The 27070-nt window shown below is 38.6% G+C and overlaps 1 protein-coding gene across 1 annotated transcript in view; it reads right to left on the bottom strand.

Moving 5' to 3' along the window:
• Positions 1–27070, bottom strand: part of Agbl1 (ATP/GTP binding protein like 1) — a 702610-nt gene that overhangs the window by 579365 nt on the left and 96175 nt on the right. Inside the window, exons 13-16 of the mRNA XM_033761003.1 lie at positions 26894–27042; positions 25591–25678; positions 14422–14566; positions 4454–4607 (exon numbers count right to left, since the gene is read on the bottom strand). Of these exons, the coding sequence (XP_033616894.1) occupies positions 4454–4607; positions 14422–14566; positions 25591–25678; positions 26894–27042 (536 nt within the window). The remainder of the gene's footprint in view (positions 1–4453; positions 4608–14421; positions 14567–25590; positions 25679–26893; positions 27043–27070) is intronic.

Raw genomic sequence — 27070 nt, 5'->3', positions numbered from 1 at the left:
GGTTCGTGTGCCAAGTTCTCTTCCTAAATCAACACATCATGTTCTGTGTCTGAAAGTTAAAGTTTTACTTCTGAATTATTATAGGCATGGTTAATTGTACTTTGGAGAGTAGGTGGTGTTTATATCGTGCTGGGTTCTTTATTTTAGGAACACAGCAATGATATGTGTTCCTGCATATATTGCAAGCTCCTCTGTAAATTTTTTATTATATAGTCAGGCTGAGGCTGTGATCCCAGATGTCCAGCTCTGGGCAAGGTTCTGAGGGTCTTAGGAAAGACCTTAGGACCAGAAGAATCTTTTCTCTCCCCTCCTTCCCCAGTGCTTGAAATAGCCACCATAAAAAAATGCTTATAGACTGCTTCTTGCTCTATACTCTTATCTCATTCTTTTTTTTTATTTAAATATGTTCGGGGACCATTTTTATCTCCAGAATTAAGGATTATTTTAATGTTACATCATTGCCTTTTCTCTTTTACTTTCCTTTTTAGTTTTATTTTAGGGTTCCCTATTTTTAATGTTCATACAGAGATTTCTTTAACTGAAATACCGAATAGTTTCTTTGGTGCAAAAACTATAATAGTACACAGGATCCTAATGAGATAATTAATAATGTGAAATAGGAAGTAAAGGGCTAAAGGTGTAGGGAAAGTGGGAAGGGTGGGGGAAAGGTAATAAGGGAGAGGAAAAAAATATGAGAAACTGAAAAAATGGAAATAAAGTGTTTGTAAATGGGGAGGGAAGAGGGGGTGAAGGGAGGGCAGGGACAAGGGGAAAAAATGAGAATCAATACCTATTATGTAAAGGTACAGAATCCCAATGATGAATGTAATTGTATTGTATACCTAGATTGTACCAATAAACTCAATTAAAAAAATGTTTATAGATAAAGAAAGGAGAATAAACTTCATTGTGAGTAGCAAGAGAACAAGACATTTGTGGTCCATTTAACATGCACTGCTCTAACAACTAAACTACTAGAGGGAGTTTTTCAGTACAGGGAACTGAACTCAGGACTTTGGCTTGGCAGGCAGGTGCAGCACCACTGAGCTACATCCCTACCCCTACGAGAGGAAGTTCTGGCTCACACAGCAAAGCCAGAATGTTGATGGTGAACATGGTAATGGAATCAGCACATCTGTTGTACGTGGAAACTCTGAGATTAGAATAACAAGGCCTAGAGCCTGGCACCACCATCAATCATGGTATTTAACACCCCCACCCAGCCCCTACTTATCCTGTCCTTAAAATGAGGGTGTTAGTCACTTTCCTTCACTGAGATAAAATATCCAACACCCACACTTAAACAGGTTTAATTTCGCTTACAGTTCTGGGGTTTCAGCCAATGGTCAACTGGTTTCAAGTCTGAAATAGCAAGGCAGAAGGGCCTGGTAGAAGAAAGCTGCCCATGTCACAGTGGCCCGGAAACAGAGAGAGAGACAGAAGGAGCCCCAGAGGGAGAAACACTCTCCTAAGGCAAGCCTCCAGTGACATGCTTCTTCCTAGCATGGCCACCAACAGCACATTGGGTATGATGGACACGTAAATGGTTGGATCCACTGAAGAGTATAGGGCCCCGTGACCACCGTGAACCCTTGAAACTTATGGGGGACGTTCCAGATTTAAGCCATAATAGAATTAATTCCTAATTCATCACTATAGTGAAGTCCACACAAATAAGACTGTCAGTGAATGGGCCAAAGAGGTTAGAATTCTTCTTCTGTGACTCAGAAAGAGAGGACGGTAGTAATGGAAGGGCGCCAGGCCCACAACTTTCTTGTTGTCTAACCTTCAAGCACTCTCAGGACCAGCTACGTAACTGGTAGGGCACAGTGCAAGATGAAAATGCAGGGTCCCTTTTAAAACCTTATTTTTTTCTTCAACACTTTTATTTTTTAATTTAAAAAATACAAATTTTAATTGACATAATTTATGGAGTTCAGAACAAGATTCTAATGCAAGTATACAATGTACAATATTCTTCTTCTGTGACTCAGAAAGAGAGGACGGTAGTAATGGAAGGGCGCCAGGCCCACAACTTTCTTGTTGTCTAACCTTCAAGCACTCTCAGGACCAGCTACGTAACTGGTAGGGCACAGTGCAAGATGAAAATGCAGGGTCCCTTTTAAAACCTTATTTTTTTCTTCAACACTTTTATTTTTTAATTTAAAAAATACAAATTTTAATTGACAATTTATGGAGTTCAGAACAAGATTCTAATGCAAGTATACAATGTACATTGATCAGATCAGTAATTGGCATATTCTTTGCCTCTAACATTTATCATTGAATATGCCCAAAATCCTTCCTACCGCCTATTGTGAGTTGTACAATTAACTGTTGTCAATTTTTCTTCATAATAATTGTTAATTGTCAATCTCACTGTGCTACAGAAGTTGAGCTGTTCTTCTTCCTAGTCAACTGCACCCCTGTACCCACTAGGCCTCCTCTCCATTCCCCACCCCACCCTTCCCAGCCCTTGGCAACTGCAGTACTATTGTGGTCTCTACTTCTGTTAGATCCACTTTTTAATTTCTCACAATAAGTATGATTGTGGTATTTATCTGTGCCTGACTTATTAAAACAGACCGTTAACATCCATGTTGCCATACGTACATAGTAAAAACGTTTTAAAGAAATTTAAGGTGACTACCAAAAAGCATCAAACAAAGTGCCTGCTCCTCTAACTAGGGGACCTGTACAAGTGACCCACCTATGAAGACAGTCCTTATTGGTCCTTTCACCTGGATCATAGTCTTGCTTTCTTCCAGGTCTAGCTCAATGATTTAAAGTAAAGTAAGTGATTTTTTGAAAAATGAACATCATTCATCTGCTCACCATAGGTCCCTGCTCCTGCCTCAGTACCTCTAGAGATGAACAAAGGCAGACACATTTGCACATGTTTAAGAGAAAAGAAAAAAACCAAACACCTACAATGATGTGTAAGTATACATTTCTTATAACTAAGCATATGGACAGCAAGCAGAACCTGGCCTCCTTTGATTTATATAAAGGGGTACTAAGAGATCTTTCCTTTCTGTCTCTCTTTCTTTTCACTGAACTGCTTCTTGGAGTACCAAATTATGCATGGGCCTTGCCTGTGTTTCAAATCCTCTCCTCAAAGTAAGAAGGATCTTTGTAATAATAATATCAGCAAAAGCACCAATGTCAGAATAAATAAAAATGTAAAAACACAGGTACTTCCATCTCACAATTATACAGTGGGTTCTTCTCTCCTCCTCCTTAGAAGCAGAACTTGCAAAACAAATTTATATGTATCTACTGTCTTAAATAAATGATTGTTCAAGGAAGATAGGCCTGGAAGATAGCCCTGGAAGGGTTACTATCTCTAAGTCCCAAGCAGTTTTTTATCTGCCGGGTGGAGCTCTGTGACTGTTAGAGAAATTGCTCTTAAATGCACAAAACACGTAAGAGAATTTTTGAAAAATCCCTTATTATTCATTAAAGCATTTTAGGGCCTCATTAATTCAGATGGGATAATCAGTTGTTGATTAGCCAGGTTGTTAAGCATCCATTGTCAGATGTGATGGGGTGTAAGAAATTACATTTTGTAGCCACCAAAGAGTCACCTGAATGCCATTAACACCTCATCAAGTTAGGCGGTATCTTCTGGGGATAAATTAGCTGGGTTTTTATTCTTCCGTCTTTTCTTCCATCTTCCAAGCTTCCTTGTATTGAAAAGCATTCCTCATTCACTTTAGCTTTTCTTACCTAGCTAAGGTTTAGAGCTCCATCCAGAGCCATTTACAAAAACTCATGGATGACAAGGTAGTCATACCTATGCTGTAGTGTGTGTGTGTGTGTGTGTGTGTATTTGGTTTGGCTGTGACTTGGTTTCACAGTTCATAGCTAGAGCTTCCTTCACACCCTCAGCCCTTCGGATCGTAGTATTAGGGTCATCAAGGGGATTCCTTTGCACAAAGGATCCACTCAAAGGATCTACTTCCTTTCCAAACCCTGACTGACTGAGAGTAATTTAATAGCAATGAGCATGATGAGAAAAGTCCCTGGATCAGAGGTTGGAAAAAGTGATTCAGAGTCCTGGTTCCATTTTCAGAAAGGAAGTAAATGTCACCAGTTATCTGCTTTCCATTCCAGCACATCATTTCATCTCCCTCATTGTTTGCAATTCATTTTCTCTCTTTTTAAAAACAAAGCAGCATTAATATTTACTGAGTGCCATAAGAAGAAGAATGAAGGGCTGGGGATTTAGCTCAGTGGTTCTGCTGCCTGCCTCTCAAGCACAAGGACCTGAGTTCCATTCCCAGTACCAAAAAAAGAAAAAGAATGAGGACTGTATTTCTATAAAGAACAGGTAAGTCTCCAACTCTCCATGGAGCTTCAATCTCAAAGGGACCGGGACCAAGTACTCCCAAGATTGCAGAAGTTCCTCCCCCAAGAAAATCTTCCAATAAACAGTGCCTGTTTTACTCACGGAACTGCTCCAGATGGTCAGCACAATTAGACTCAGGCATGGCTGTGATGGTCACCAGTGGACATGGATTCCCACCCAGTGTCTGGCAGAGCGTGTCCTGCCGGAAGTAGATTTGCTTGGGATTGACACTTTTTTCCAAGATCTCAAGGTGAGCCTGGAACAGAAATAAAGCAACAATGTATATTATTAACATTTTGTATAAGAATATTAGCAAAGAGCAATAGCAGCTCATACTGCCTAAATCTGATGGATTATAAGTATTTTTGTTAGTTAGAGCTGTGTGATATTAGGCGTTGAGGGATTAAAAGGGGGCTATTAATAGCTGGGCATGGTAGCACATGCCTGTAATCCTAGCACTCCCTGGGGCTGAGGCAGGAAGACCCCAAGTTCAAGCTCATCCTATGCAAGTTAGGGACTTAGCAAAATTGTCTCAAAAAAATTTTTTTAAAAAAGGAAAGAAAGAGAGAGAGGGAAGGAGGGACTGGAGACGTAGTTCATTGTGAAGGTCCTGTGTTCAATCCCCGGCACTGCAAATATCCATTCCTGTTGCCTAGAAGTTTAGCAAGGTTGAACAGGTAGCATCTTTCCCACCTTACCTGCATAATAAAAGTTCTGCTTACAATTTGCACTGAAAGTAACAAACAAGAACACAAAGCACGCTTCCCATGCCTAGGCACATAAAGGGTGTGGTGGTTACCTTGAAGACCAAGCATAAGCAAAGCACTGGGGAACTGGGGCAGACCTTCGGCATCACAGAATACAACAGGACTGCTCGATAAAGGAGAGCTGTGAGAACACTGGAGAAAATAAAAAGCAACTGATCCTGGGGGATGGCTGAATTAACACAGCAACTACCTACCAACAACTGACGTTTCCCTACCATACCTCCCCATTTAAATGCTCATGAAAAACACAGAATAATGCAAAAATGGAATAGCCACTGAGACTAGGACATCTGTTACTCCTTCAGATCTCTTAAGGTCCCTAGCTTGAACACTGGAACTAGTCATAAACAAGCTAGAAATTTCCCTGCTTAGCCTCTGCAGACCCAGGCACAGTTGCCTGCTTACACTGGCTTCGGTAACCATAGAGGGAGAGCCATCCTTCTGCAGTAGAACAACAGCACACAGAAATTATCCTCCCAGCTCACGGTTTAAAGTTTTCATTGAGGTACTAATGGGGCCAAGGAAAAACTACTCACCTTGTTCCTCGGCACTTGATAAGCCTACTACATAAATGCGACAAACAAAAGCAGATACAAATCTTATGATAATATTCATAAAACATGATAATATTCATAAATATCTTATAAACAAGAGAGTAGTGCCCTCAAAAGGCAGAGGAAATGTTTACATGTGGGAAGGATTTACTACAGAGGTAGAGGGCAGAAATGTGACCCTCCGCAGATGTCCGTGCTTTCAACTTTGGACATAAAAAGAGTCTAACTCTCCTAAGAGAATTCAGCTGGCACCTATGTATATGAGTTGCGTCCTGCACTGTTTCGATTATTCACAGAGTAACACGTTCAAGGTATTGACAGATGCAGCTATACAAGAGACAGGGAGGTGGCCACATACCTGTGAGGAGGCACTGTGGCTAAATTGAACATGCATAAACATGCATCACAGAAGGTTCTGGTAGCTAGGGCTGAAGGAGGCTCAGGGTCAACAGCTTTCCTCGGCTGACATGGACCACATTCAAAGAGTATCATCTCTCACGACCACACAAGTCCATTAGAAAGAGGGACTGGAGCAAAATAACCTATGTTTGGGAGTCCTGTGACCTTGACTAAACCTCCATGTGTGCTGTGTTGTTGTCTTTTGCCATCCCTGTATTCTTTCTATATTCTCTATGAATTTAGTTCTCCAGAAAGCCTAGGCTTATGTGGCTGACTCAGTCTAAACCTAACATCACTGTTCGTTGAGCAGAATAGGGCTTGCATGTTCCCATGGGGGAGGCCCCGTAAGTGTGTTTGTAAATAGATGTATTGTAAGTATATCTATACACAAAAATAACCCATTCTTGGCTCTCACTTCCTTCAGCAGCACTAGATAACAGAGGAAAGGGAGCAATGCCTAGGGTTTGAAAGCAGAAAGGATTATAATCCTGTACACCTGCACTAGCCATAATTTTGTTCACAAATAAATGTAGCACACTTGTTCAGATAGCCAAGAGCCCAGAAAACATATCGTCTTTTCTCTATAGAAAATAACTTGGAAACATATGTCAGTTGCCCCAAAATCAAGCTAAAGAAAAATGTAAGAGGATTTTAATAAAAATTCAGTTAAACAAGGTTTAAGTCTAAATTAATATTAAAAACAGGGTTACTGTATAAAGCAAACATAAAATATTATTTAGTACAGTACATATTGTCAAAATTTGATGTCATCACAATTTAAAAGTGAAATTAGACAGATAAGTGAGGAAGGATAAATTGAAACAAAATGTTAACTGTTTCAACTTGCAGGGATATGAAAATATTATTTAATTCTTATAAACATAAAGGGGGTATACCATGAGGGCTAAGGAAAAGGGAAGATGTTCATCAAACTGCCTGGGGTATCATTCAGGCTGTGGATTCTGGGAAGGCTATGGAAATTCTTTACTTAAGCTCTTTATGACTCAGTTTTCTCATCTTTAAAGTGTGTATAAACATACCATTATTTAACCCATGCAGTAGTTGTATAATTTAGCTATATAATGCATGCAAAAAGCATGTGTCATGTAAGAAACACTCAATGTTAGCTGCTATTGTTGATGGAGAAATATAAGTTCAAGTATGCTATTTTTAGGAACTAAAAGGGAGGCAGCAGAGTTATAAACACTGGAGGGCAGAACTCAAAAAAAATGTCTAGACCATGTTACATAAGAAAATGAAAGAAAAGACATTAATGAAGCACCAAAAAGAGCATAAAAGCTAAAGGGCAGGAATAATAAAAATGGCTAAAAGAATAAACAAGTTAATCAGTCTTATTAAATAACAGAAAACTTTGTATTACTTTTTAAAAATTCCAATGCATATTGTATGTAAGAAGTAAGATTAAAGAGGCATGCTGACTATGAGAAGCACTTCTATACTATTTTTTTCATTTTCCTTGCCTCTACTCAAATATTTTAAGGGAGAAATATTGAAACTAAAAGGATAAGCAAACATAAATTAAAGCAGGCATGGCAACAGTAATATATGACAAAGTCATATTCAGGATCAAGTACATTAAATGGAATTTTAAAATCTTATTTCAATAAAGGGCATGATACACAATGAACATATAAAACCCATAAATCTTAAGAATCAAATAACATGGGATTGAAATACATAACACAAAACAGCAGAAGGTGAAAAATTACACTAAGAGTGGGAATTTTTAAGAAAGCAATGCAGTACTCAAAAATAAAAGATACAGAACATTTTCATGCTATTGTTTAAATATATGTCAAACTTTGTCTTTAACGAGGACTTCTTTTATTATATTTTCCTCAAAAACTCATAAAAGCCTAACAGAAATTAATCATATATAGTCATTAAAAATTCACTGTATGTTTTTTAAAAAGGAGTGGTACAAACCATATTTTCTGACAATAAAAGAAAGCACACAGTAAAAAAATGGCTTTAGTGTAGAAATTCATGTTGAAGAAAAAAATTAATCTTAAATTATTAATTAAAACCCTCATAGAGGAGGTAGACATCTGAGTGTCCCAGAACAAGAATGGAAATGTCTCCACCCTGCTAGCCATGTTTCTAAGGCACCTTGGAAAAGAAAAATTCCAGTACCTTAGTTACAAATAACGGATAATGTTGAATTTAGATAATACTCATTGTGATCATGAACAAATTATGTTTTATCACTTTCATACATTTCTGGGTGAAATCTGCTCTTATGATGCTTTTTATGGAAATCTAGACTAAGTGAATCTTGCTTCATGACGCCTATCAAGATTTCAGGCTCCAAAATTAAGAAAGGAAACTAATGCCGCATTCTCCAAAGTGTATCCTGCAAGATGGTAATAAGTGCTGGGGTAGGGGCGGGGAGATAGAGGAGGCAAGAAATCTATACCAAAGCACTTGGAAAGTGGGAAGTTAAAAAATATGAGGATATGTTATGATTGTAGGGTTTCTCTGATTCTTTAATATGCCAATATGCATTGTGAATGCTTAGGAGAAAAACTAGCAGACAGTGCTTCATGAATTAACATGACTGTTAAATTATTTTTCTCTAAAAATCTCGGGAAATTGGAGTGCTACAGAACACACTTTGGAAAACACTACCTTACAAATTTGTCTCTATGAGCTTCTCTCTCTTTCTTCTCCCCACTGTCACCCCTTACTCCTATTTATTTCACATTTTACTATGGCCACAAGAGTTCTTACTGATGGGGTGTTAGTGTGATGGTGGACAGCCTGCTTAAGAATGACTCTTCTCAAGAAAAGACCATTATGCTGTGATGTTACAAAGCATCCACAGCTCTCTGGTGGATGAAATGATATGAAACAATACCAAAAAAAACCTGCAGCACGTTTGCCTATGGAAGTCATCAAGCACCACTAACTAAAAGAAGAAAAACATCGAAATAGCATCACTGTGCCCATGGATGCCATCCTACCCAGCAGTATTTCTTTACTGTGTGCCCTAGCCACATATGCAGGAACAAGTGGTTTGAAAGTCTTCTTCCTCCATAGACTCTCTTAATGTTTTATTGCTACATTTACAATGATTAATAGTATTAGAACTCAACAAATGCTTAATATTTTTTAGCTTAAGCTCATTTTCCACAAACCGCGGCTTGCCCCATATCATCTCCCCGAACCCCCCATTGGAATCTCACTTCCGTTGGACTTGCCACCAAAAATAATGTACTAAATGTAGAACACTTCCACCCTGAGGACATTACGTGGGCTCCAGTCACACAGAAGACTGCTAGACGTAAACCAACTATAAAATTCCGTTGGATTTCCTTTCACAAAAATGACTCTTATTTTCCTAGGAATGATCTCCAGGTGAAATGATCCCACCGCTGGTCCAGAAAGGCTGCGCCTAATTGAATACTGTTAGGCTCATTGATGGAAGAAGCAGGGCCACTGCATGCATGTGCCAAGTGATTGTAATTAAGGCCCTGTGAAAGCCACAGGGGTGGGTTTCTTTATAAAACTGGGAATGAACTCAAGGCAATTGTGGCAACCCCCAGAGAAGTTGACTTCTTCAAAGAAAATTCTGTCTGTGAAAGGTACAGAGCTGATAACCTTAGCCTATAGCCTCACCCTGTGTCTCTCCATGGGAGTACTCTGTCTCCCTGTCCTTCAGCAGCTACTCCTTTAAAACTTCCATAAAAGACTTACCCAGATCTCAGCAGGTTACCCTGACGATGGCTACTGGTAAAAGTGGGACGTGCTATACACTTCAAAACCGTTCATTCCTTATTGTTATCCCCTAAAGCACGGCACTCTTTATTCCCCTAATTTAAAAGAAAGCCCATACCTAAGGAGATGGCCTATTTCATTTGTGCACTACCTAGTTCTCAGTTGTCGCATAAATACTCTCATCAGACATTTGAAGACTTCTCATCACAGAAGCACAAATAAGAACAAAAACACCTATAAGTGAAATAAAAGCTACAGAACATACTATCGGCTTGTTCCAATCAACTTTGTCTAACTATTCCAGTCTGATAATGACAATACCACTCTCCCTAACTTAAAAGGACTAACTTTGTCTGATTGGGTTTTCTTTTTCTGTTTGGTAGTGCTAGGGATGGAACCCAGCACCCAGAGCACCCCAGCAAAGTGCCCTGTACTGAGCTATGCCCTATAACACCTAGGACTTCTTTTAAGAATGAGAGGAACAATAAATCTCTAGGTATCTGCTTACAGATTTGCCAATTATAATATAAAGAAAAGAGAATCTTATTATCCTTTCTCCGTTATAAAGTTTTATTACTGATTATTTAGAAAAGCATGTAAAGAAAAAATAATCATAATCAAGCACCCTAAGGAAATCATCAGTATACATTTCTTTTACCTAGATTTTTATATACTATTAATTTTAGCATGAACTATGGAATGCATATCCAATCAGTCAACAGAGAAAATGATCCTACATCATCATAAAGGAAAGAATAAATGCTCCAGTGTTTATCATCCATTGCTTACTAGATGTAAACACAGATATGGGCACTTTACTGATACTTTCCATGTGTTAATCATTTAATCTTTAAAACAGCCTGTATAATAACTGTCTTTGTGTTCCATTTTACAGGTTAAAATCAAGGAAAAAAGAAATTAAACAACTTGCCTGTGACTACAGAGCAAGGAAACACAGAGTCAGGGCTCCAATCCAGGCCTGTCTGACTCCAGAGCTTATTCTTACATTGCACACAAGACCCTTGAATTCAGGGGTCCATGTGGCAAAAGATTTCACCATCCATCCACATCCTGGCTCCTGCAGGGTGGGCCTTCAGGCTCACCTCCTCAACATCAAGGCCTTTTATTGCACTCATACAAGGATGGGTCTCTGACTACTGATTACCTGACAACACTGATTTATGGCTTACTCCTTTCATCTTTGATGTACCACATATAAGTCAATGTTTCCATCTGACACGTCTTCAACTCTTTTTACTCAGAGTCCTTTGTAAAATACTGAATATATAACATCCCTCCTCCCTCCTTTTCCCTCCTGCTCTTCCTTTCCCTACACCACACTCCATTGCTAATCTTGGAAGATAACTGTGGTAACATCTTCCACAGCGGGTCTAGTGAAAAGCTCTGTTCTACCCTTTCAAAGCTCTAAGTTCTCCCAACTCTACTTACAGTCACTTTTCTTATCTCTTGCCAGTTTATGAGATCTCATTTCCTTGCCGCCTACAATATCCATCAGAAAATGTCTTGGGGCCCCATTTTAAAAGACTACTACTGGCTACCTAGAGACAACCCAAAACATAATACCAATCTTTAGCAAGCAAAACAAACAACACTTTAACAGTCATTACAATTACTGATATTCTGATACAGTTGATTGAAATATAACTTCTTTTGTTTGTTTCAGAATTATAATAATATTGTATCTCTTTCAGCTTTATTTTAATGCTATAATTTGGACAATTATCCAACAGAATTGCTGACAAGCATCTGGAAGATATCAATTTGAAAGAACCAAATAGTAATTCTCTTATTGTAAGAGAATAATAAAATTTTTTAAAGTTTCAAATTGTACTCACAGTGAAAAACATCCAGCATAACAAGTCCTCTGCTATAAAAATGTCTGCAATTATTAAACATAGTCCATATTATGAGAGATTTACAAATTGTGAATTCCATGTAGAAATGTATTTTCCACCCCTCAGCATAACCCTCAAGTAACATACAGTTAATTCTGCCCTTGGGGTATCATTCACATTCAATTTATCACTGATTTTTTGGAAGAAAAACTGTTTCTCCTTAGGACACGTTCAAAAAATAAAAAATAAAAATGACTAGTGTGCATTACAGAATGTACTCATTTCTATCCGTGGCAGAGGAAGGGTGTTTCAAGAGAAGTCACAGAATCAATTATTGTTTTAAACTTAGAGAAGACTAAGACCATGAGTTGTTGGAAATGTAAAACCTAAAATTGAGGATACATATCCTTCACTTTCAAGTACAAATTGTCCTTCTAACCCTGGTCTGCTCACTTAGAGAAATAAGAAGGTATCACTTTTCCTGCCTCTCTCTCTCATTAACTCTACTCAAACTTTCATAGTCAATAGGCTAAGTAACAAGCCAATAAAGATCAATTACCAAGGGGCCTCTCACCCTCTCAGTGAGACTAAGTGACTGAGAGGGTTCACTTTTCTTGTGTTTTTGTCTCCTTTCAAGACGAAATTATTTCCCCACTGATTCCACTGAATGAACTGATTACAGCATTATTCAGAAATTATAAATTTTAGAACCTGTGCTTTATCTAAATCTCCAAAAATTAAGTGGGCATCCAAGTGTGGCTGAAGCCAGGTTGCAAGGGTTAAAGACTTTGAACCAGGTTGTAGGTGTCTAGCAAGAGCCCATCAGATCATCCTAGAAAAAGAGCTGACCGTGTTTGATAAGAAACTTTACCCCACAGATGAATGACACCCACAGCACTCAACATTTCATACAAAAACCGTGGATGATGATTTTAACTCAACCATCAGAGATGTCTATTGGTTACCTGTACTTACATAAAACTTGACTGCATTTTAGTAGCTGTTGTATGTTGTTACAGGCGAAGACACTGAGCTGACCTCAGGGTAGAAATTCGTCTGAATTTATCCTACACTCCTGCAGTAAGTAGAAAGGCCACTGGAATTGACATCAAAGGCCAGCGAGCTTTTCCCTGCTTGGCTGCTAGCCTGATATGGGATTTGGGGCTTCAGATTTTTACTTCGATAAATGTGAAGGGTGAATTAGACAACTTCCCAAACCTTCTGAATTCTGTTTTATATTAGTTGCCACCAGGAATCTCAGCAGGATCCAACATACTCTAATGAGTGAAAAGAAGAGTTTCCTGGACCCACAGTCCCTTCCTCCAGTGAAAAAGACAGACATATATTCAAAAAAGAATCTCCTTCCCCAGTAGACTTTACACGTGCAGCATTTCACAACGGAGACTGTCAAAACAGCTGTGGAAGGAGATCATGAATCTTGCTGTTCTCCATCCCAAAAGGCAAAAAACATGTTTTATAACAAACATTGCTTGTTTCAGAATAGTGTATGATGCACATTTCTTGGATTAACTTCTCAAGCTTTCTTCATGTGTTACACAAATAATACTAGTTGTGTATCTTTTGCAATCTGGAAACCAATAAAAGTCTCTCTTCAGGCAAGACAACATATGGAGAGAAGGACAGATGTATTTTCATGGAGTGGTTAGCCAAGCAGTTTAAAATGTGCCTGCTCAATGAGAAAAATTTCCATTCATACCTGAGCATTCTTTTGAAGGGAAATATGTCCATGGTTCTTATTTTTCCCAACTCCTTATCACAGTCTTAAAATGAAAATGCACATCCTTCAGGCTAAATGATACACACAATCATATACACATATATTATTATAAATATGCTAATAATGTTTTACATTAACACAGAGGATGAAAGTACTTTGGAGAAGATACTGTAGCTCATTAATCTTTGAGATACCCATGAAATAGCTAGGGGAAAGCTATAGTTTAACAACTTTTTCAAATGATAGAAATCTACGTGGTTTAAGCAAACTGTTTACTAAAAATTTTCTCCTGAATTTTGTATAAGGCCTTACAGAATGCAAGCATGCTAGCTATGAGTATAGACTGGCTACTGCTATACTCCTTATAAAAACATCACAAGTGATCAGTGATTCAATATTTTATTCTTCTTCTCTGTTTGTACTCCCTGGATCCTTCCAGCAGCCTCTGGTCTACGGCCAGGAAAACCACCAGAGAATCTGCAATGGTTGCTTGCTCACAGACCATGGAGTTTTCCAGCTGTCTCCTTCCTGCCTTCTACTCGTTTCCTCCAGGAAGAGCCCTTTAATTTGTCATGCAGCTTACTTGTATGGTTTGATCCCAATTCAATGTTGATCTAACTGCTTCATGCTCTAGAACATTTTTTTTTTCCAGTACCAGGGATTGAACTAAGGACCTTGCGTTTTGCAAAGCAAGTGCAGCACCATTGGGCTAAATCCCCCAGCCCAAACTTGAGGACTTTTTAATGACACGTCCCTAAGGAAAGCCCCTGCCTCCCACACTCAACCTACAGACATCCAGGGCCTTCAGAAGGATGTAGGCATGACTAAGCCCCCTGCTCCATCCAGGGAAGGAGACAGAAATCCACCAAGTCAATGCCAACAAAACCTAGCCCCCTTAAGAAAGGAAATAGTTCCCTTCCACCCACCCAGGATGCCAGGGTCTCCAGAATATTCTCAGGAAAAACTGAGGGAAATCCCCACCCCCACCCTATAGGATAACAGTGATAGAGGAGGTTACCATGAGGGCTGTGTATGTGTAGGGATAGTGGTAGGCCAGGTAGCAGACATCCTCACTGTGTGGGAAGGTGACAGCGAAGGTGAGGGTGTAATAACACTTCCCAGATGCTCCACCCATGGCAGCTGCACTCTGGCGATAATGATTTCTAAAGAAAAGAGAAGAGAATGAGGAGGGGGTTGGGGGGCGCGAGTCACACAGTGTCCTAGATGCTATAAACCTTGTCTGTTATATACTAGCAAAGCAGGCTTAACTCAAAATACTTTTGTGTGTAAAATTTAGGAAGCAGAGAAATGTGCAAGTGAACTCACAGCGGGGTCGCAAGTTGGCCCAGCAGTGCATAAGCCTGGCACACCTGCCTCCCAACTGTGGCACATATCGCCATGCACCCTTCCTTGCTGTGTCTGGAAATGAAAGCTAAAGTCATTGAGCTAGAATTCAGAAGAAAATGCACATAATTCTGTGTGTCCTGCGATTCGACTTCAGACATCACTTCATTACCCAGATTTGGGTTCCTCCCATCCCCGTCTGTCCCAGGCCACACAAGATGCAGTTCCTTCCTTTCCCCTCCAACTGCTAAATGGATTTTACTAGCGATCACTACTGTACACTTAGTTTCAACTCCATCCTTAATGTACGTTATCTTATGTTATATTGCAAAAATCTGTGTGGATAAAGAAATGAAAACTTAGAGCAATTAATTTACTTAAGGTAAGATATATCACGTACAGGTACAAATTCCCAGTGATGAATGTGGTCATAACGTATGCCTAAAATGTACTGATAAAGTTGATAAAAGAAAGACAAAGGATGGAAAAAGGACTCAAACCAAAATCTCTCTGGCTGCAAAGCTTTTGTTCTTTCTACTACACGATACTTTCTTCCCAAAGGAATGTATCTGTACCCTGAATGTACTTCAGCATCTTAAAGCTTAATAATGCACTGTGACTTTTATCAAAGAGGAAGAACCAGTCTTAATATTTTAGAAAACAGTATCAAAGAAAACTGCACCCAGAAGAACATTCCAGGCAATGTTATCTCCACCTGCGGCCAGTCCAGTTGTGTTCCTGCCCTGCCTGTTGACACTGAGACAGCTATGCAAACTTTCCAGGGAAATATTAGCAATAAGGCTGCATTATAACGCAAAATACACCCAGACACCAAAAGATGCAATTCCACCTTTGAACACACAGAGAGTTGGCTCACTAGCCAATGTGCCTTTTGTTTTATTAGGGGAAAGGGGAAGTAGGAGAAAAACAGACTACTACTGTTGTGTATATAGGTTATTCTTTTCTGCCTTTGTGCTATCCTCCACAAAAAAAAGCATGTAAGAGTGGAACTAAAAGAAAATGTACAATCTTTTTTCTTATGGTTTTGTGGGGTTATAATTTTCATAAAGCCAGAGACAGAAATAAGAGAAACCAGTGATCCCACCAACTGCGACTTGATAGGTTTCACTTACCTCAGCTTTTGTCAACATGGCAACCTGAAGCCATGGTCATTCTAGGGAAAAAGGATATCCCATGACAACCTATGCCCTAAGCCACTGTCCCACCAACTTTTCATTATCACATTAATAAAAATCATTTCCTTTGTGCTTATAGAAATAGAAATAAAAATATGAGGAATGTTTAATTTTTTTAATGTATTACAGTAAAAGACGCATTGCTATTAATACTCCTCAAAATACTGCCCTTCACTCCAACTGCATTTTACTCCAAAGTGCTTGCCACCTTCTGAAGCAGTTCTGGAGGTCTTCTTTCATGAGTTTCTTTACTTGCACTTTCATGGCCACCTTGATGGCCTGAATTCATTCAAAATGTTTAGCCTTCATGTTCATTTTAACTTTGGGGAAGTGCCAGAAGTGACACGGTACCAAATCCAGTGAATAAAGTGGATGAGGAAACACAAGGCTGCCTTTCTGATGGATGGAACTTAGTATCTGTACTCGCTATATATTTATCATACTTCATAAAAGACACTCATGAAAAATAATTTCCAGAACTTATTTAGCAAGTGGCAAGTAGGGCTGGGGATTTGGCTCAGTGGTTCTGCCACTGCCTCACAAGTGCAAGGGCCCAAGTTGAATCTCCAGTACCAAAAAATAATAATAATAAATAAAGTGGCAAGAATGGCAGGGTAAGTGTGCTAGAAGAAGGGGGCAATATTTTTGAGGGAGGTTAATGGCAGTGTGTCTTTTATTGTACTTTTTTTAAAGTTAAACATTCACTGAATTTTTCGATCACACTTGTAAATCTTGATACCTAAGTGGATCTATTTTTAAAAGATTTCTTCAAAGTTCTAAAGTTTTTCCAAAAGCTAAGACTGTGTTCATTAAGAAAATATGCAAAGAAGCACATGACAGCTTATAAATCATGCAAGACACATGTACTCCATCTTTTATTGGCTTTCTGGCTTCGCTTGTAAAGGCTCCATCGCAAAGATGTATTCAGTTTATCCCTAGGTGAACAACACATTCTAGTCGATCACAGCTCCTTACAGTAGAAGAGCCAATGAAATGAAATGATCCGGGGACAGCCAATCAAAGCATGAAAGGGTGCTTCACTTGTGAACATATACATTTGAGTGCATGCACACATAAACATTCGTGGACATAAAGGCAGGTGGAAATACACATCTAGTGCCTCACTGTACTTCCTCACCCTCAAATGGTGAAGAAAGAATCTGCATCTTGACCCAAATGCCTGTTATGGTTACTGTTTAGATGTCCTCCCAAAGTCCCACATGGTCTATGATGGGGCTTTTTCAGAGGTGGCTGAATCTAGAGTGTGTGATACTTAGATAAAGAGTGTGTGATTGGTTTGGCACTACTTTAATTCTGGTAGCCTGGATACAATATAAGGGACAGAAAGAGCTTTGTCTTCTCCCTTGCTTGCTTTGCTAACTTCTGACCACCATGAACTATTTTTCTTTTGCAATGCCTGTCTGCCATGCCACCCTGCCTTGGAGTCAGCCACTTATGGATTGAAATTTCTACAAACAGTAAGCTAAATAATCCTTCTCCCCTTTGACTTTATGCACTGGGTATTTTGTCTCAGCAATGAGAGAAATGTAATTAAGACAATGCCCATAAAGGCCAGTGATGGCAATCTTACTGGTATGGTCTTTACTTTTTTTTTAGCTTTTCCACTGAATGCTTAAGGACAGTATTAAGCAGATTCATCATATGCAAATTAAACCACAGAAGAGAACAAGAAAGAGAGAGAAAGTGAGACAATAAAATATCTGTATTTACTCTGATCTTCCCTTCACATTCAAACCAAACCTGGACTCTGAAGGAAGAAGAGCTATCATGAAATACAAAGAGAAATAAAATGGGCTAATTCTTACCTTTTGAGCTTCCATGGCCCTACAGACTGAAGGTATGTGTACAAGTGTGGTGGTTTTGATTATATCAAATCTGCCTTTTCACACCCAGCACACCCACATACCTGATGTGTGAATCCCTGTAGCTGAATGGCTACAAGTTGCTAGAATTTAAGACACTGGATGTCACCTAATGTAGAATGAGTTTTGGCTAACAGAGATTCAGGTACAGCCCTAGTGTGGGGTATAGACTCTAGCTGAACCAGAAGCAGACATCATATTTCCCCAGCACAGTCTCCTTGTGGCCGTACTGTAGCAGGTGCTGTGCATGAGATCTATCCCCAGCAAAAACTGCCTTCTTTGGAGACCTTTAACCTTTGCCAATAACGTCATCTTTAAGATGAAACATTTGCTAAATCTCCAAAGGGAAACATTTGGCTTGTAACAAATCAAATGGTCTTTGACAGAGTGAGATCTGTCAACAAGTTATTTTTGTTTCCTCAGTTATAATGGTCAACACGCTGAGGGATGTCTGCAAAGAAGTAACAGACATCCTTCATATTTTGGAGGCTTCCCATATTCTCCTTTTGCATAGAAAGCCCTTTCCCTCTTCTTCATTTAGCTGAGTCCTTTTGTTCCTTCAAGGCTGAAATGTTTCCTCTTTTAGAAAGCCTTCCACGATATTCCCCTTTCACATAGCTCTCATCACTTGTATGTTTCCCTCATTGCCATCACCTAATAGCAAGGATCAAGCTTATTCATTTGTGTATGTTTATGCTTGGCATTTTCGTATCTTGCCTGGATATAACAGTTGAAGTTTGTACAATAAATGGATTTAAGACTCAAGGAATATTAGGATATTTAACATATTTATATCTAATCTTAATGACATCCTTTCAAGGTAAATACAGTATTGTTATACATGTTCTATAGACAGGAACATTATAGATCCTAATATTAAGTGCTATGAGCAATTTCACATAAGTACAGTAAACAGGATACAATCCCAGGTTTGAAGTAACCTCTGAAATTAAGATTTTTTTTTTCATTACATCACCTGCCTTTTAGAAATGGGATAAAAGGACAAGAAATCCTTTGGCCCATTTCAGAATGTAAGAAACTGAAGTTCTAGTCTTCATAAATCGGGGCTACCTCTCAACTTCGATTCCAAAATAACAGAAGGAATGTAAAATAATCCAAATAAGAGATAGTGAAGTTACTACTATTCTTTCTATCATTGGCATCTGATGCTACTAAGATGTTTCTAGTAATTACCAATTATAATCACTGGCATTCGTTGAATACCTGCTATGCACAGACACTATTCTGAGCTTCCCAGTGATTCATCTCCTATCATTTGATCTTCAGAAGAGCTCTGCTAAGTAGACTCATCATTACTATGTCCATTTCCTAGACAAAGAATCTAAGGATGAGAGGAGTTGGAATAATTTGCCCAAAGTCATGTCATGAATGAGTGGTGGAAATTGGATTTTAAAAAACTTTCACTCCTCTTTTTGAATCGGGTCTTTATATTTAGGGGGGCTGGTTTTTTTGAGTTCTTTATATATTCTAGATAATAGTCCTTTGTCTGAGGATCAGCTGGTAAAAATTTTTTCCCACACTGTAGGTTGTCTTTTAGTTCTGTTGATGGCTGTTTAGTTCTTTTGCAGTGCTGAAGCTTTTTAGTAAGATGAGATCCCAGTTGTTGATTCTTTCTGTTAGTTCCCCTGCTACTGAGGATTTGTTCATAAAGTCTTTTACTATGCCAATGTCTTCAGAGTTCTGCCTAACTTATCTTCCAGCATTAGTGACTCTTTTTTAATACACCTGGATTTTAGTTTAGTGCATGGTGAAAGATAAGGGTCTAGTATTAATCTTTGGCAGGTTGAAATCAAGTTTTTCCAACACCATTTATTAAAGAGGCTATTTTTCCTCCACTGAGGATTGTTGGCTCCTTTGTCAAAAATGATGTAGCTGAGTACATCTGGAGTTGTTTCTGTATCTTCCTATCTATTCCACTGATCCTCAGGTCTGTTTCTTTGCCAGTACCATGCTGTTTTGTATCACAGTGGCTTTGTAATATAGTTTCAAATTGTGAATTGTTATACCCGCTATCATGTCTCTGTTGCCTAGGATGGCTTTCACTATTCTAGGTCTCTTCTGGTTTCAAATGAATTTTTGGATTATTTTTTCTAGGTCTGTGGAATATTCTGTTGGAATTTCAATTGTCATTGCACTGAATCTGTATAACAGTTTTGGAGGTATGGCCATTTTCACTATGTTGATTCTTCCTACCCAGGAGCAGGGAATATCTTTCCATTTTCATAATTATAACCTCTTTGATCTCTTTTTTCAGAGTGCTGTAGTTTTCAGTGCAGAGGTGTTTTGCTTCTTTCATTAGATTGATTCCTAGATACTTCTTTTTTTTTTTTGATGCTATTGTGAAAGGAATTGTTTCCCTAATTTCTCTCTCAGTGAGTCTGTTATGGCATCTGAAATGAACAGACATTTCTCAGACAAAGAAGTAAAAGCATCAAATAAATATATGAAAAAAATGTTCCACATCACTGGTTATTTGAGAGATGCAGATGAAAACAACACTGAGATTCCACCTCACCCCACAAAGAATGGCTGCTATCAAGAAATCAGCCAATAACAAATGTTGGCGGGGTTGTGGGGAAAAAGGAACCCTTCTCCATTGTTGGTGGGAGTGCAGACTGCTGCAACCACTATAGAAATCAATATGGAGATACCTCAAAGAACTAGGATTAGAGGTTCCATTTGACCCAGCCATCCCTCTGCTGGGTATTTTTCCAAAAGAATTAAAAGAATCATAGCACAGTAATATTTGCGCACCCATGTTTACAGCAGAACACTTTGTAATAGCTAAAACTTGGAAACAGCCCATTTGCCCATCCGTTGGAGACTGGATAAAGAAGATGTGGTTTTTCTATAAAATGGAATATTACTCAGCCATAAAGAATGAGAAATTAGAGTCATTCATAGGAAAATGGATGCATATTGAGGATATGCTCTTAAGTGAAATAAATAAATCACATATGTGTAAATACCAAATAATGTCTCTGGTGTGAAAAACTATAATTGTACATAAGATTCTAATGCTATAATTGACAATGTGAAATAGGAAGAAAAGGGTTAAAGGTGTAGGGAGAGTGGGAAGGGTAGGGGAAAGGAAATAAGGGAAAAGAAAACAAAATATGAGAAAATGAAAAAATGGAAATAAAATATTTGTAAATAGGGAAGGGAAGGCAGAGGTAAGGGGAAAAATGAGAACCAAGACCTCTCCTTTAAAGGTACAAGACCCCAGTGATGAATGTAACTGTACTGTATACCTCAAAAGTACCAATAAACTCAATAAGATTAAAAAAAAAACTTTCACTCCTCAATCTACTTTTCAGATGAAAAAAAGAAACCTGCCCCCCACACAAAAATGTGTGCTTTCAGATTGGCTGGATGCCAAATAAATCTTAAATCACAGATAAGCTGGGTGGATAGGGCCAACAGCTCCAGTGTTAAGAAGCTCCCCATGGCTCCCCCTTCTATGAACCACTTATATTTGGAAAGATCTGTACTTTTGTAATCATAAAGTCTTCTATGAAGCAAGGAGCAAAGTACACAAATACATAGTTATAAACTCAATGTATTATCACTTGTACCTTAAAATACGCTGAGAAGTCATTTTTTCCTATGTGTGCCTGAAATTAGCAAATGACAAGGCAGAGAGTGAATTAGAGAATCTTGCAGTGACGACAGCCTGTTTAACAATGGTGCACCATTTCACTTAGCAAGATCTAATGAGGCAGGGCAGCACTGGCATCGCCAGGTTTCCCTGTGTCACAGCATCTCCAACATTCTGTACAGCACCAGATCCCTCTCCTGAGGTCCCACAGAAGGATGCATAATGGCCGAGCTCTTGTATGGCATTCGTCTTCATGAGTGAGCTGTCCCATCTCCTCTCACAAGCACAGATAAACGTCACAAGAGATCAGCCACTGTGTATTACACAGCCACTCAGAGTGCGCAGCTGCCCCACCTCTGCCCTTCAGCACCAAAATGACTTCAGATCAGAGCCAGGAAGAATTCAAAAAGGTGTGAGTCTGAGTGTGTCATGGGGAGAAGAACCAGGCCACGGGAAAGCAAATGAACAAGAAACAAAAACTGCCCTTGCTTAGTTTTATAAAGGCAAGTGGTCTGCAAGGTGAGTGGGAGATGTGTGCAGGACAGAAGGAGTAGGAGATCCTCCAGGAGGGAAGCAGGAAGTCAACTATGTAAAAGGAGAAAACATTAACATTTCCTCTTGCATTTTTAACTATCTAGGTAATAAGAAAACACTAAATTGTCACATTTGATCTTAAGATTAACACAACTGCCTTTATGCAATCCACGTCAACCTTGAGCGATGAATAATGACAAAACAAGTACAATTGCAGGGAAGAGGTTGTATCCATTCCTCCCTGCTGTATTCCAGGGAAGGATCATGAAAATGCATTAAATAATGCATCAACTATTTTCATATGTCATGTAGTTAAGTTTCAGTTAGTTCGGAGGAGGTTTCCTGAGAAGGACCAGGAATAACTTATCCCTTCTTTCTTCTTTTTTTATTTATCTCTGTCAAGGTATTTAAGTTTACAGAAGCTTATTTTGCTGCATTTACAGCATAATTAAATTAAACTAAACCTCTTAAAATAGACAATTAGTACTATTAACATTCTACTTAGAAGCCGTCAATTAATAAGGATATTACACTATGAGGACAAATGACTGAGAAAAGAGAATACGATGTTGTGCCTTCCTGCACCCCACCTTCAGTACCAGCTTTTTCTCAGTAACTCTCTTTTGTGCAAAAATAACCTAATTAGACCTGGGAAGTTCACTATAATTTTTCAAAATTATCCACAAGACTCATTATAACTACATTTTTAATAGTGAACTCCACTGTAAAGGCACAGTGTGACCTTGAACAGAGAACATTATTCTCTGCAGTTAAAGCCAAACTTACTGGTGGAAAAGTTTTCCCCCATTCCCTCAACATGTTCCGGACACTTTCTCTCAAGCAGGAATTTTCTTTGTTCTGTTTTATTACTTCTATCTCCCCACCGAGTGTAAGTGGGACATGGCTCTATGCAGTGAGTTTTCTATCTGTAATATCTGATCACCAGTGAGTTTGCTGGGCCCAAATGACTTGTGCTCTGTGAAACCAATGTAAAGTGTTTAACTCCTGCAAGCCCGCCCTCTCCTGATAGTATAACCTGTCCCTGCTCCATCCCAAAGCGGGGTCAGCCTCATCATGGAGAAGTCCCAGACAGACCCCCTAGTGTTAAGAATAAAACTGTACACTTTGCCTACACAACTTGTGGATGCATCTTCTGTTCTCCTGGACTGCGTGTCTGTATGTTCTGGCTGACAATTTCCACTACAACCTGAGCTATCAAAACTATTAATTGTTTCATTTTTTTCATCATTTAAAATTAATTTTTAGCATGTTTTCTGATGTATATAATTTGAGTATCATTGTAGAGGTGTCATTTACTTTTAAAAGTTTATGAAATAATCTATAATAGTAAGTCAGACAGTATCTTGTTGACAACTAGTGGCACACTGTCAAAAAATTTAGAAACTACTTCTCACTGGTGACAATTGACCCCACAAAGTATTCGGTCCCCTTTTACAACTGTTCCTCATTGCTGTCAACTTCCAACTCCTTTCCTTCCAAGTGGCATTTTTCCTGTCACAGTTAATATTGATACCCAGGTACCCCCACAACAAGCACCCAATCCCTCCCTTAACCTATAGCATTAAGCGTGGGAATGTAACAGCATAATAACAATATGACTTCTGAATTTTTACTGACAGATAGGGCAAGAGGAAATAAGGAGGTAAAGTTCTCCCAAATTAATATAAAAGCAGGAATAAAGTGAAGAAGTTGCCTAAAGCCAACTCAATAATTGTGATGAGTTAGCACATAGTGAGAAAGTTATTTTATAGTAAAAGCCATTTTATAATAGAGGTGGTTCTGATTTGTGGGTGAATAGAGATTATACATATCTATCCTGTTTTTACATCATATTATTGGAAACAGGTTAACATAATGTGGTGTAGTATTGTAAAACAAACTACATTACAATGGGGCAATCTTATCCGTTCATCTCAGTTGTATTCATTGCTGGAATATGAAAAATGAATTACATTACACATGCAGGGTTTTCATCTCACCCCTCTGTTGCTCTTTAATCACATAACAATTGTCTTGTTAATGAATCTAAAAGCTATTAACACCGGCTTCCCTTAGGCCTGGGCTGTGCTTTTGGATGTGTGGTTGCTTCTGTCTCTTGACAGATACCAAGCCCCTATGAGGTTGCTCCTTATCCCGCCCCCATTCCAAGAGGAGCACACTCCAGGGAAAGCTGTTTCCTATCGGGACAGGATGTGAAATATTATGTTTGTCCAATCTCTGACTATGTTCCAGGTCCAAGTGGAATTTAGCTGGGTCTTTCACATTTATAACAGTAACTATTTTCAGAGGAAATAAAAAGTTAAAATTCTTGACTCACCCAGGTTCATGTTTAGGGTTTCATATTTGCTTTTCCTGAAATTCTGAATTCTACAACCTTGTAATATTTTTAATCTAAATCTCTTTCGACCATATAGCGATCCCTGAGAGATTTGAGATAAGAGGGTCAGAGAGGAATTGCCATTTAGGTGACTGGAAATCCCACAAAATCATACTATTTTGCTCTGAATAAACAATATAGGAAAATAGTGTTAAGATAAAATTCATATCAATGCATCAAAGACTGATGACTGCCAACTCTTTTATTACAGACTATTAGTCAGCCCAGCTCTGTCTTTTGTGGACTGTCATTATCTCTATGTGATTTTTGCTTTTATCTAACCCTGACCTTTCCTATCAATACTATCATCACAGACTCAAAAGCCAAGAGGCATTAAGTAGGTATACCCTCCTACTTTTCTATAATGATAACAGTCCTAAACTCTAGAATGTCTGATAATAGATTTTTAGGGGCCGTTTATAATCTTAGAAAGAGATAAGGATTACTTTACCCAAGAAAATAAGTACTTGACTATCATTTTTCATAAGAAACTAGCAATGAGATGATAATGAATTACATATATTCTACCTGTCCTAACAAATCCTATCCTTTTTCGTACATATTTGAATTTTATTTTGCACCTGAGCAAAATGCACACATAAGCAATTAATGGCTATGGAATCCATTTGTTTCATTAAAAAATATGGATAATTTAAATTTCACCACAAATTTACAGAATAAATTAATAAAATTGGCTACTGATCAACTGAAGATTGAAGATGGATACTGCAACATTTCCTTCTTATATTTTTCCATAAAACTATCTTGTTGCAGAAGAAGAGTTACTTAAGTATATTTGTCACCTACTCATTGCCTTATACTTTAGAAAACTGAAACACGGATGATTATGAATAGGCCAGATTATCACAGACCTTTTGTTCATTCTTTCCAATGGAAACAGGAAAAAAAAATTAAGGCTTGAGGCATAAATCAGAGATTAAGCCTATATAACTTCTAATATCTAACAAAGTCTAACAGTTTCAATGTGCATAAAAGAAGAGAAGCCATTTTCCATCAAGTCAAAAGTGATTTCTTGGTGTTTCCTGTGAGTGCCACTTAACACTTATACTTCTGAAAGGAAGACTTTTGCCACTGGGACAGAGTGACAAGTGTTGAGGACAAACACAGATTGCTGATGCTTAATATGGAAAAGCAAGACATTGAGTAGGAATAACGAGGCAGAGAAAAAGAAATGAACAAGACTCTAACTTACTGGTAATAACAGATGTCATGGCCTGTCCGTATCCAGGTGGATCTGCCAAGGAGGGCCTCCCTCACGGAATAGAGGGTTGGCTGCATCCCTACATAAAATCAAAGCAGAACTTAATCTGTGAAGGAAAGAGAAACCTTAAAGAGAGTTGTTATAGGCTAAATAATGGTACCCAAAGATATGCAATTCGTAATCCTTGTCAACTGTGAAGGTTAACTATATATGGCCAAAAGGACTTTGAAAATGTGATTAAGTTTAGGATTTTGAGATGGAGAGATTATCCTATTGGCCCCAATTGCAGTCACATCTTTAAAAAGTAGAAGCAAAAGGGAGATTTGAGTACAGTGGCAAAGCCACAGGACTGAATTAGACAGAAATGCGAAAATGCTACATTGCTGGATGCAAGGATGAAGGAAGGAACCAGGAGTCAAAGAATGTCACTCTAGCAACTGGAAAAGAAAAACAAATGGATTTTCCCCTGGAATTGCAAGGATACAGAACCCTGCTGACACCTTAACTTCATCCCAGTGAAACTGATTTAGACGGCTAACCCCCAGCACTGTAAAAGAATAAATTTGTCTTGTTTTAAATCACCAAGTTTGTGACAACAAAGCCATACAAAGTGTATACAAAAATAAAGGTTCCATTTTCTCTTTCCATTGCAACAAGAATTTACTTAGTATGAAATAGAGGTAGTATCTCGTGCTCTGACCTAGATATGTGGGAATACTTATTCCCTATTCAGACCACCCAATAAATTACTACTGAATTAGCAATAACACAAGAATTTCCCAGGAATAGAAATAGTCAAAGTAAGTATGGACTGCTGGTTGGTCTTTATCTCTTGAATGTCTCCTTCAAAATGGATCACAGATATTGAGGAGAATTTAAAATTTCCCCAGAGTTTTCTGAAAGTGTAAAGCAGTGTTGTTCAGTTGGAGTTTACTATTCTCCTATTTTATAAATGACTGGCTAATACATTTGTTCATGTGAGATTTAAGAAATGTAGAAAAGAAAAAAAAATGATAGTGCTCACCAACCTAATAGTTCAAGGTGGAGCAAGGGATGAGGACATAGTGGAATGTTATGTGTGCTATTAACATTCTATGGTAGAGTGAGGGTCTGCAGCTCCCCCCCCACCACCACAGTCACAATATGGTATGGGAGGGCCATTGTCTTGCCCAAATGTGTCCATCTAACTTCAAACTTTCTGGGACCCCAAGCAAGGGCTCTTACAGTAAGATAGACAGGAAGTGATAACACCTTGTTATTGTTCAGAAAGCCCCTAATCCCCACAAGCTCATACCATAATTGAACTGACTATTGGGCTTCTCGCAGTTGATGATGTTGAAGCGGTAGGGGATGGCAGTCCTCATGCCGCTCACCTTGAAGTAGAACCACTGCTGGAGCTGCGCACTGTTCACATCAGCATTGAGCAGCAGGTCATATTCAAACCTGCAAAGGCAGAAGCAAGTAAGAGGGC

The sequence above is a fragment of the Fukomys damarensis genome, unplaced genomic scaffold, assembly GCF_012274545.1.
Source record: "Fukomys damarensis isolate Sample0158 unplaced genomic scaffold, DMR_v1.0_HiC HiC_scaffold_7, whole genome shotgun sequence".
NCBI classification, from domain to species: Eukaryota; Metazoa; Chordata; class Mammalia; order Rodentia; family Bathyergidae; genus Fukomys; species Fukomys damarensis.
This window is presented reverse-complemented; position numbering and strand designations above follow the sequence as displayed.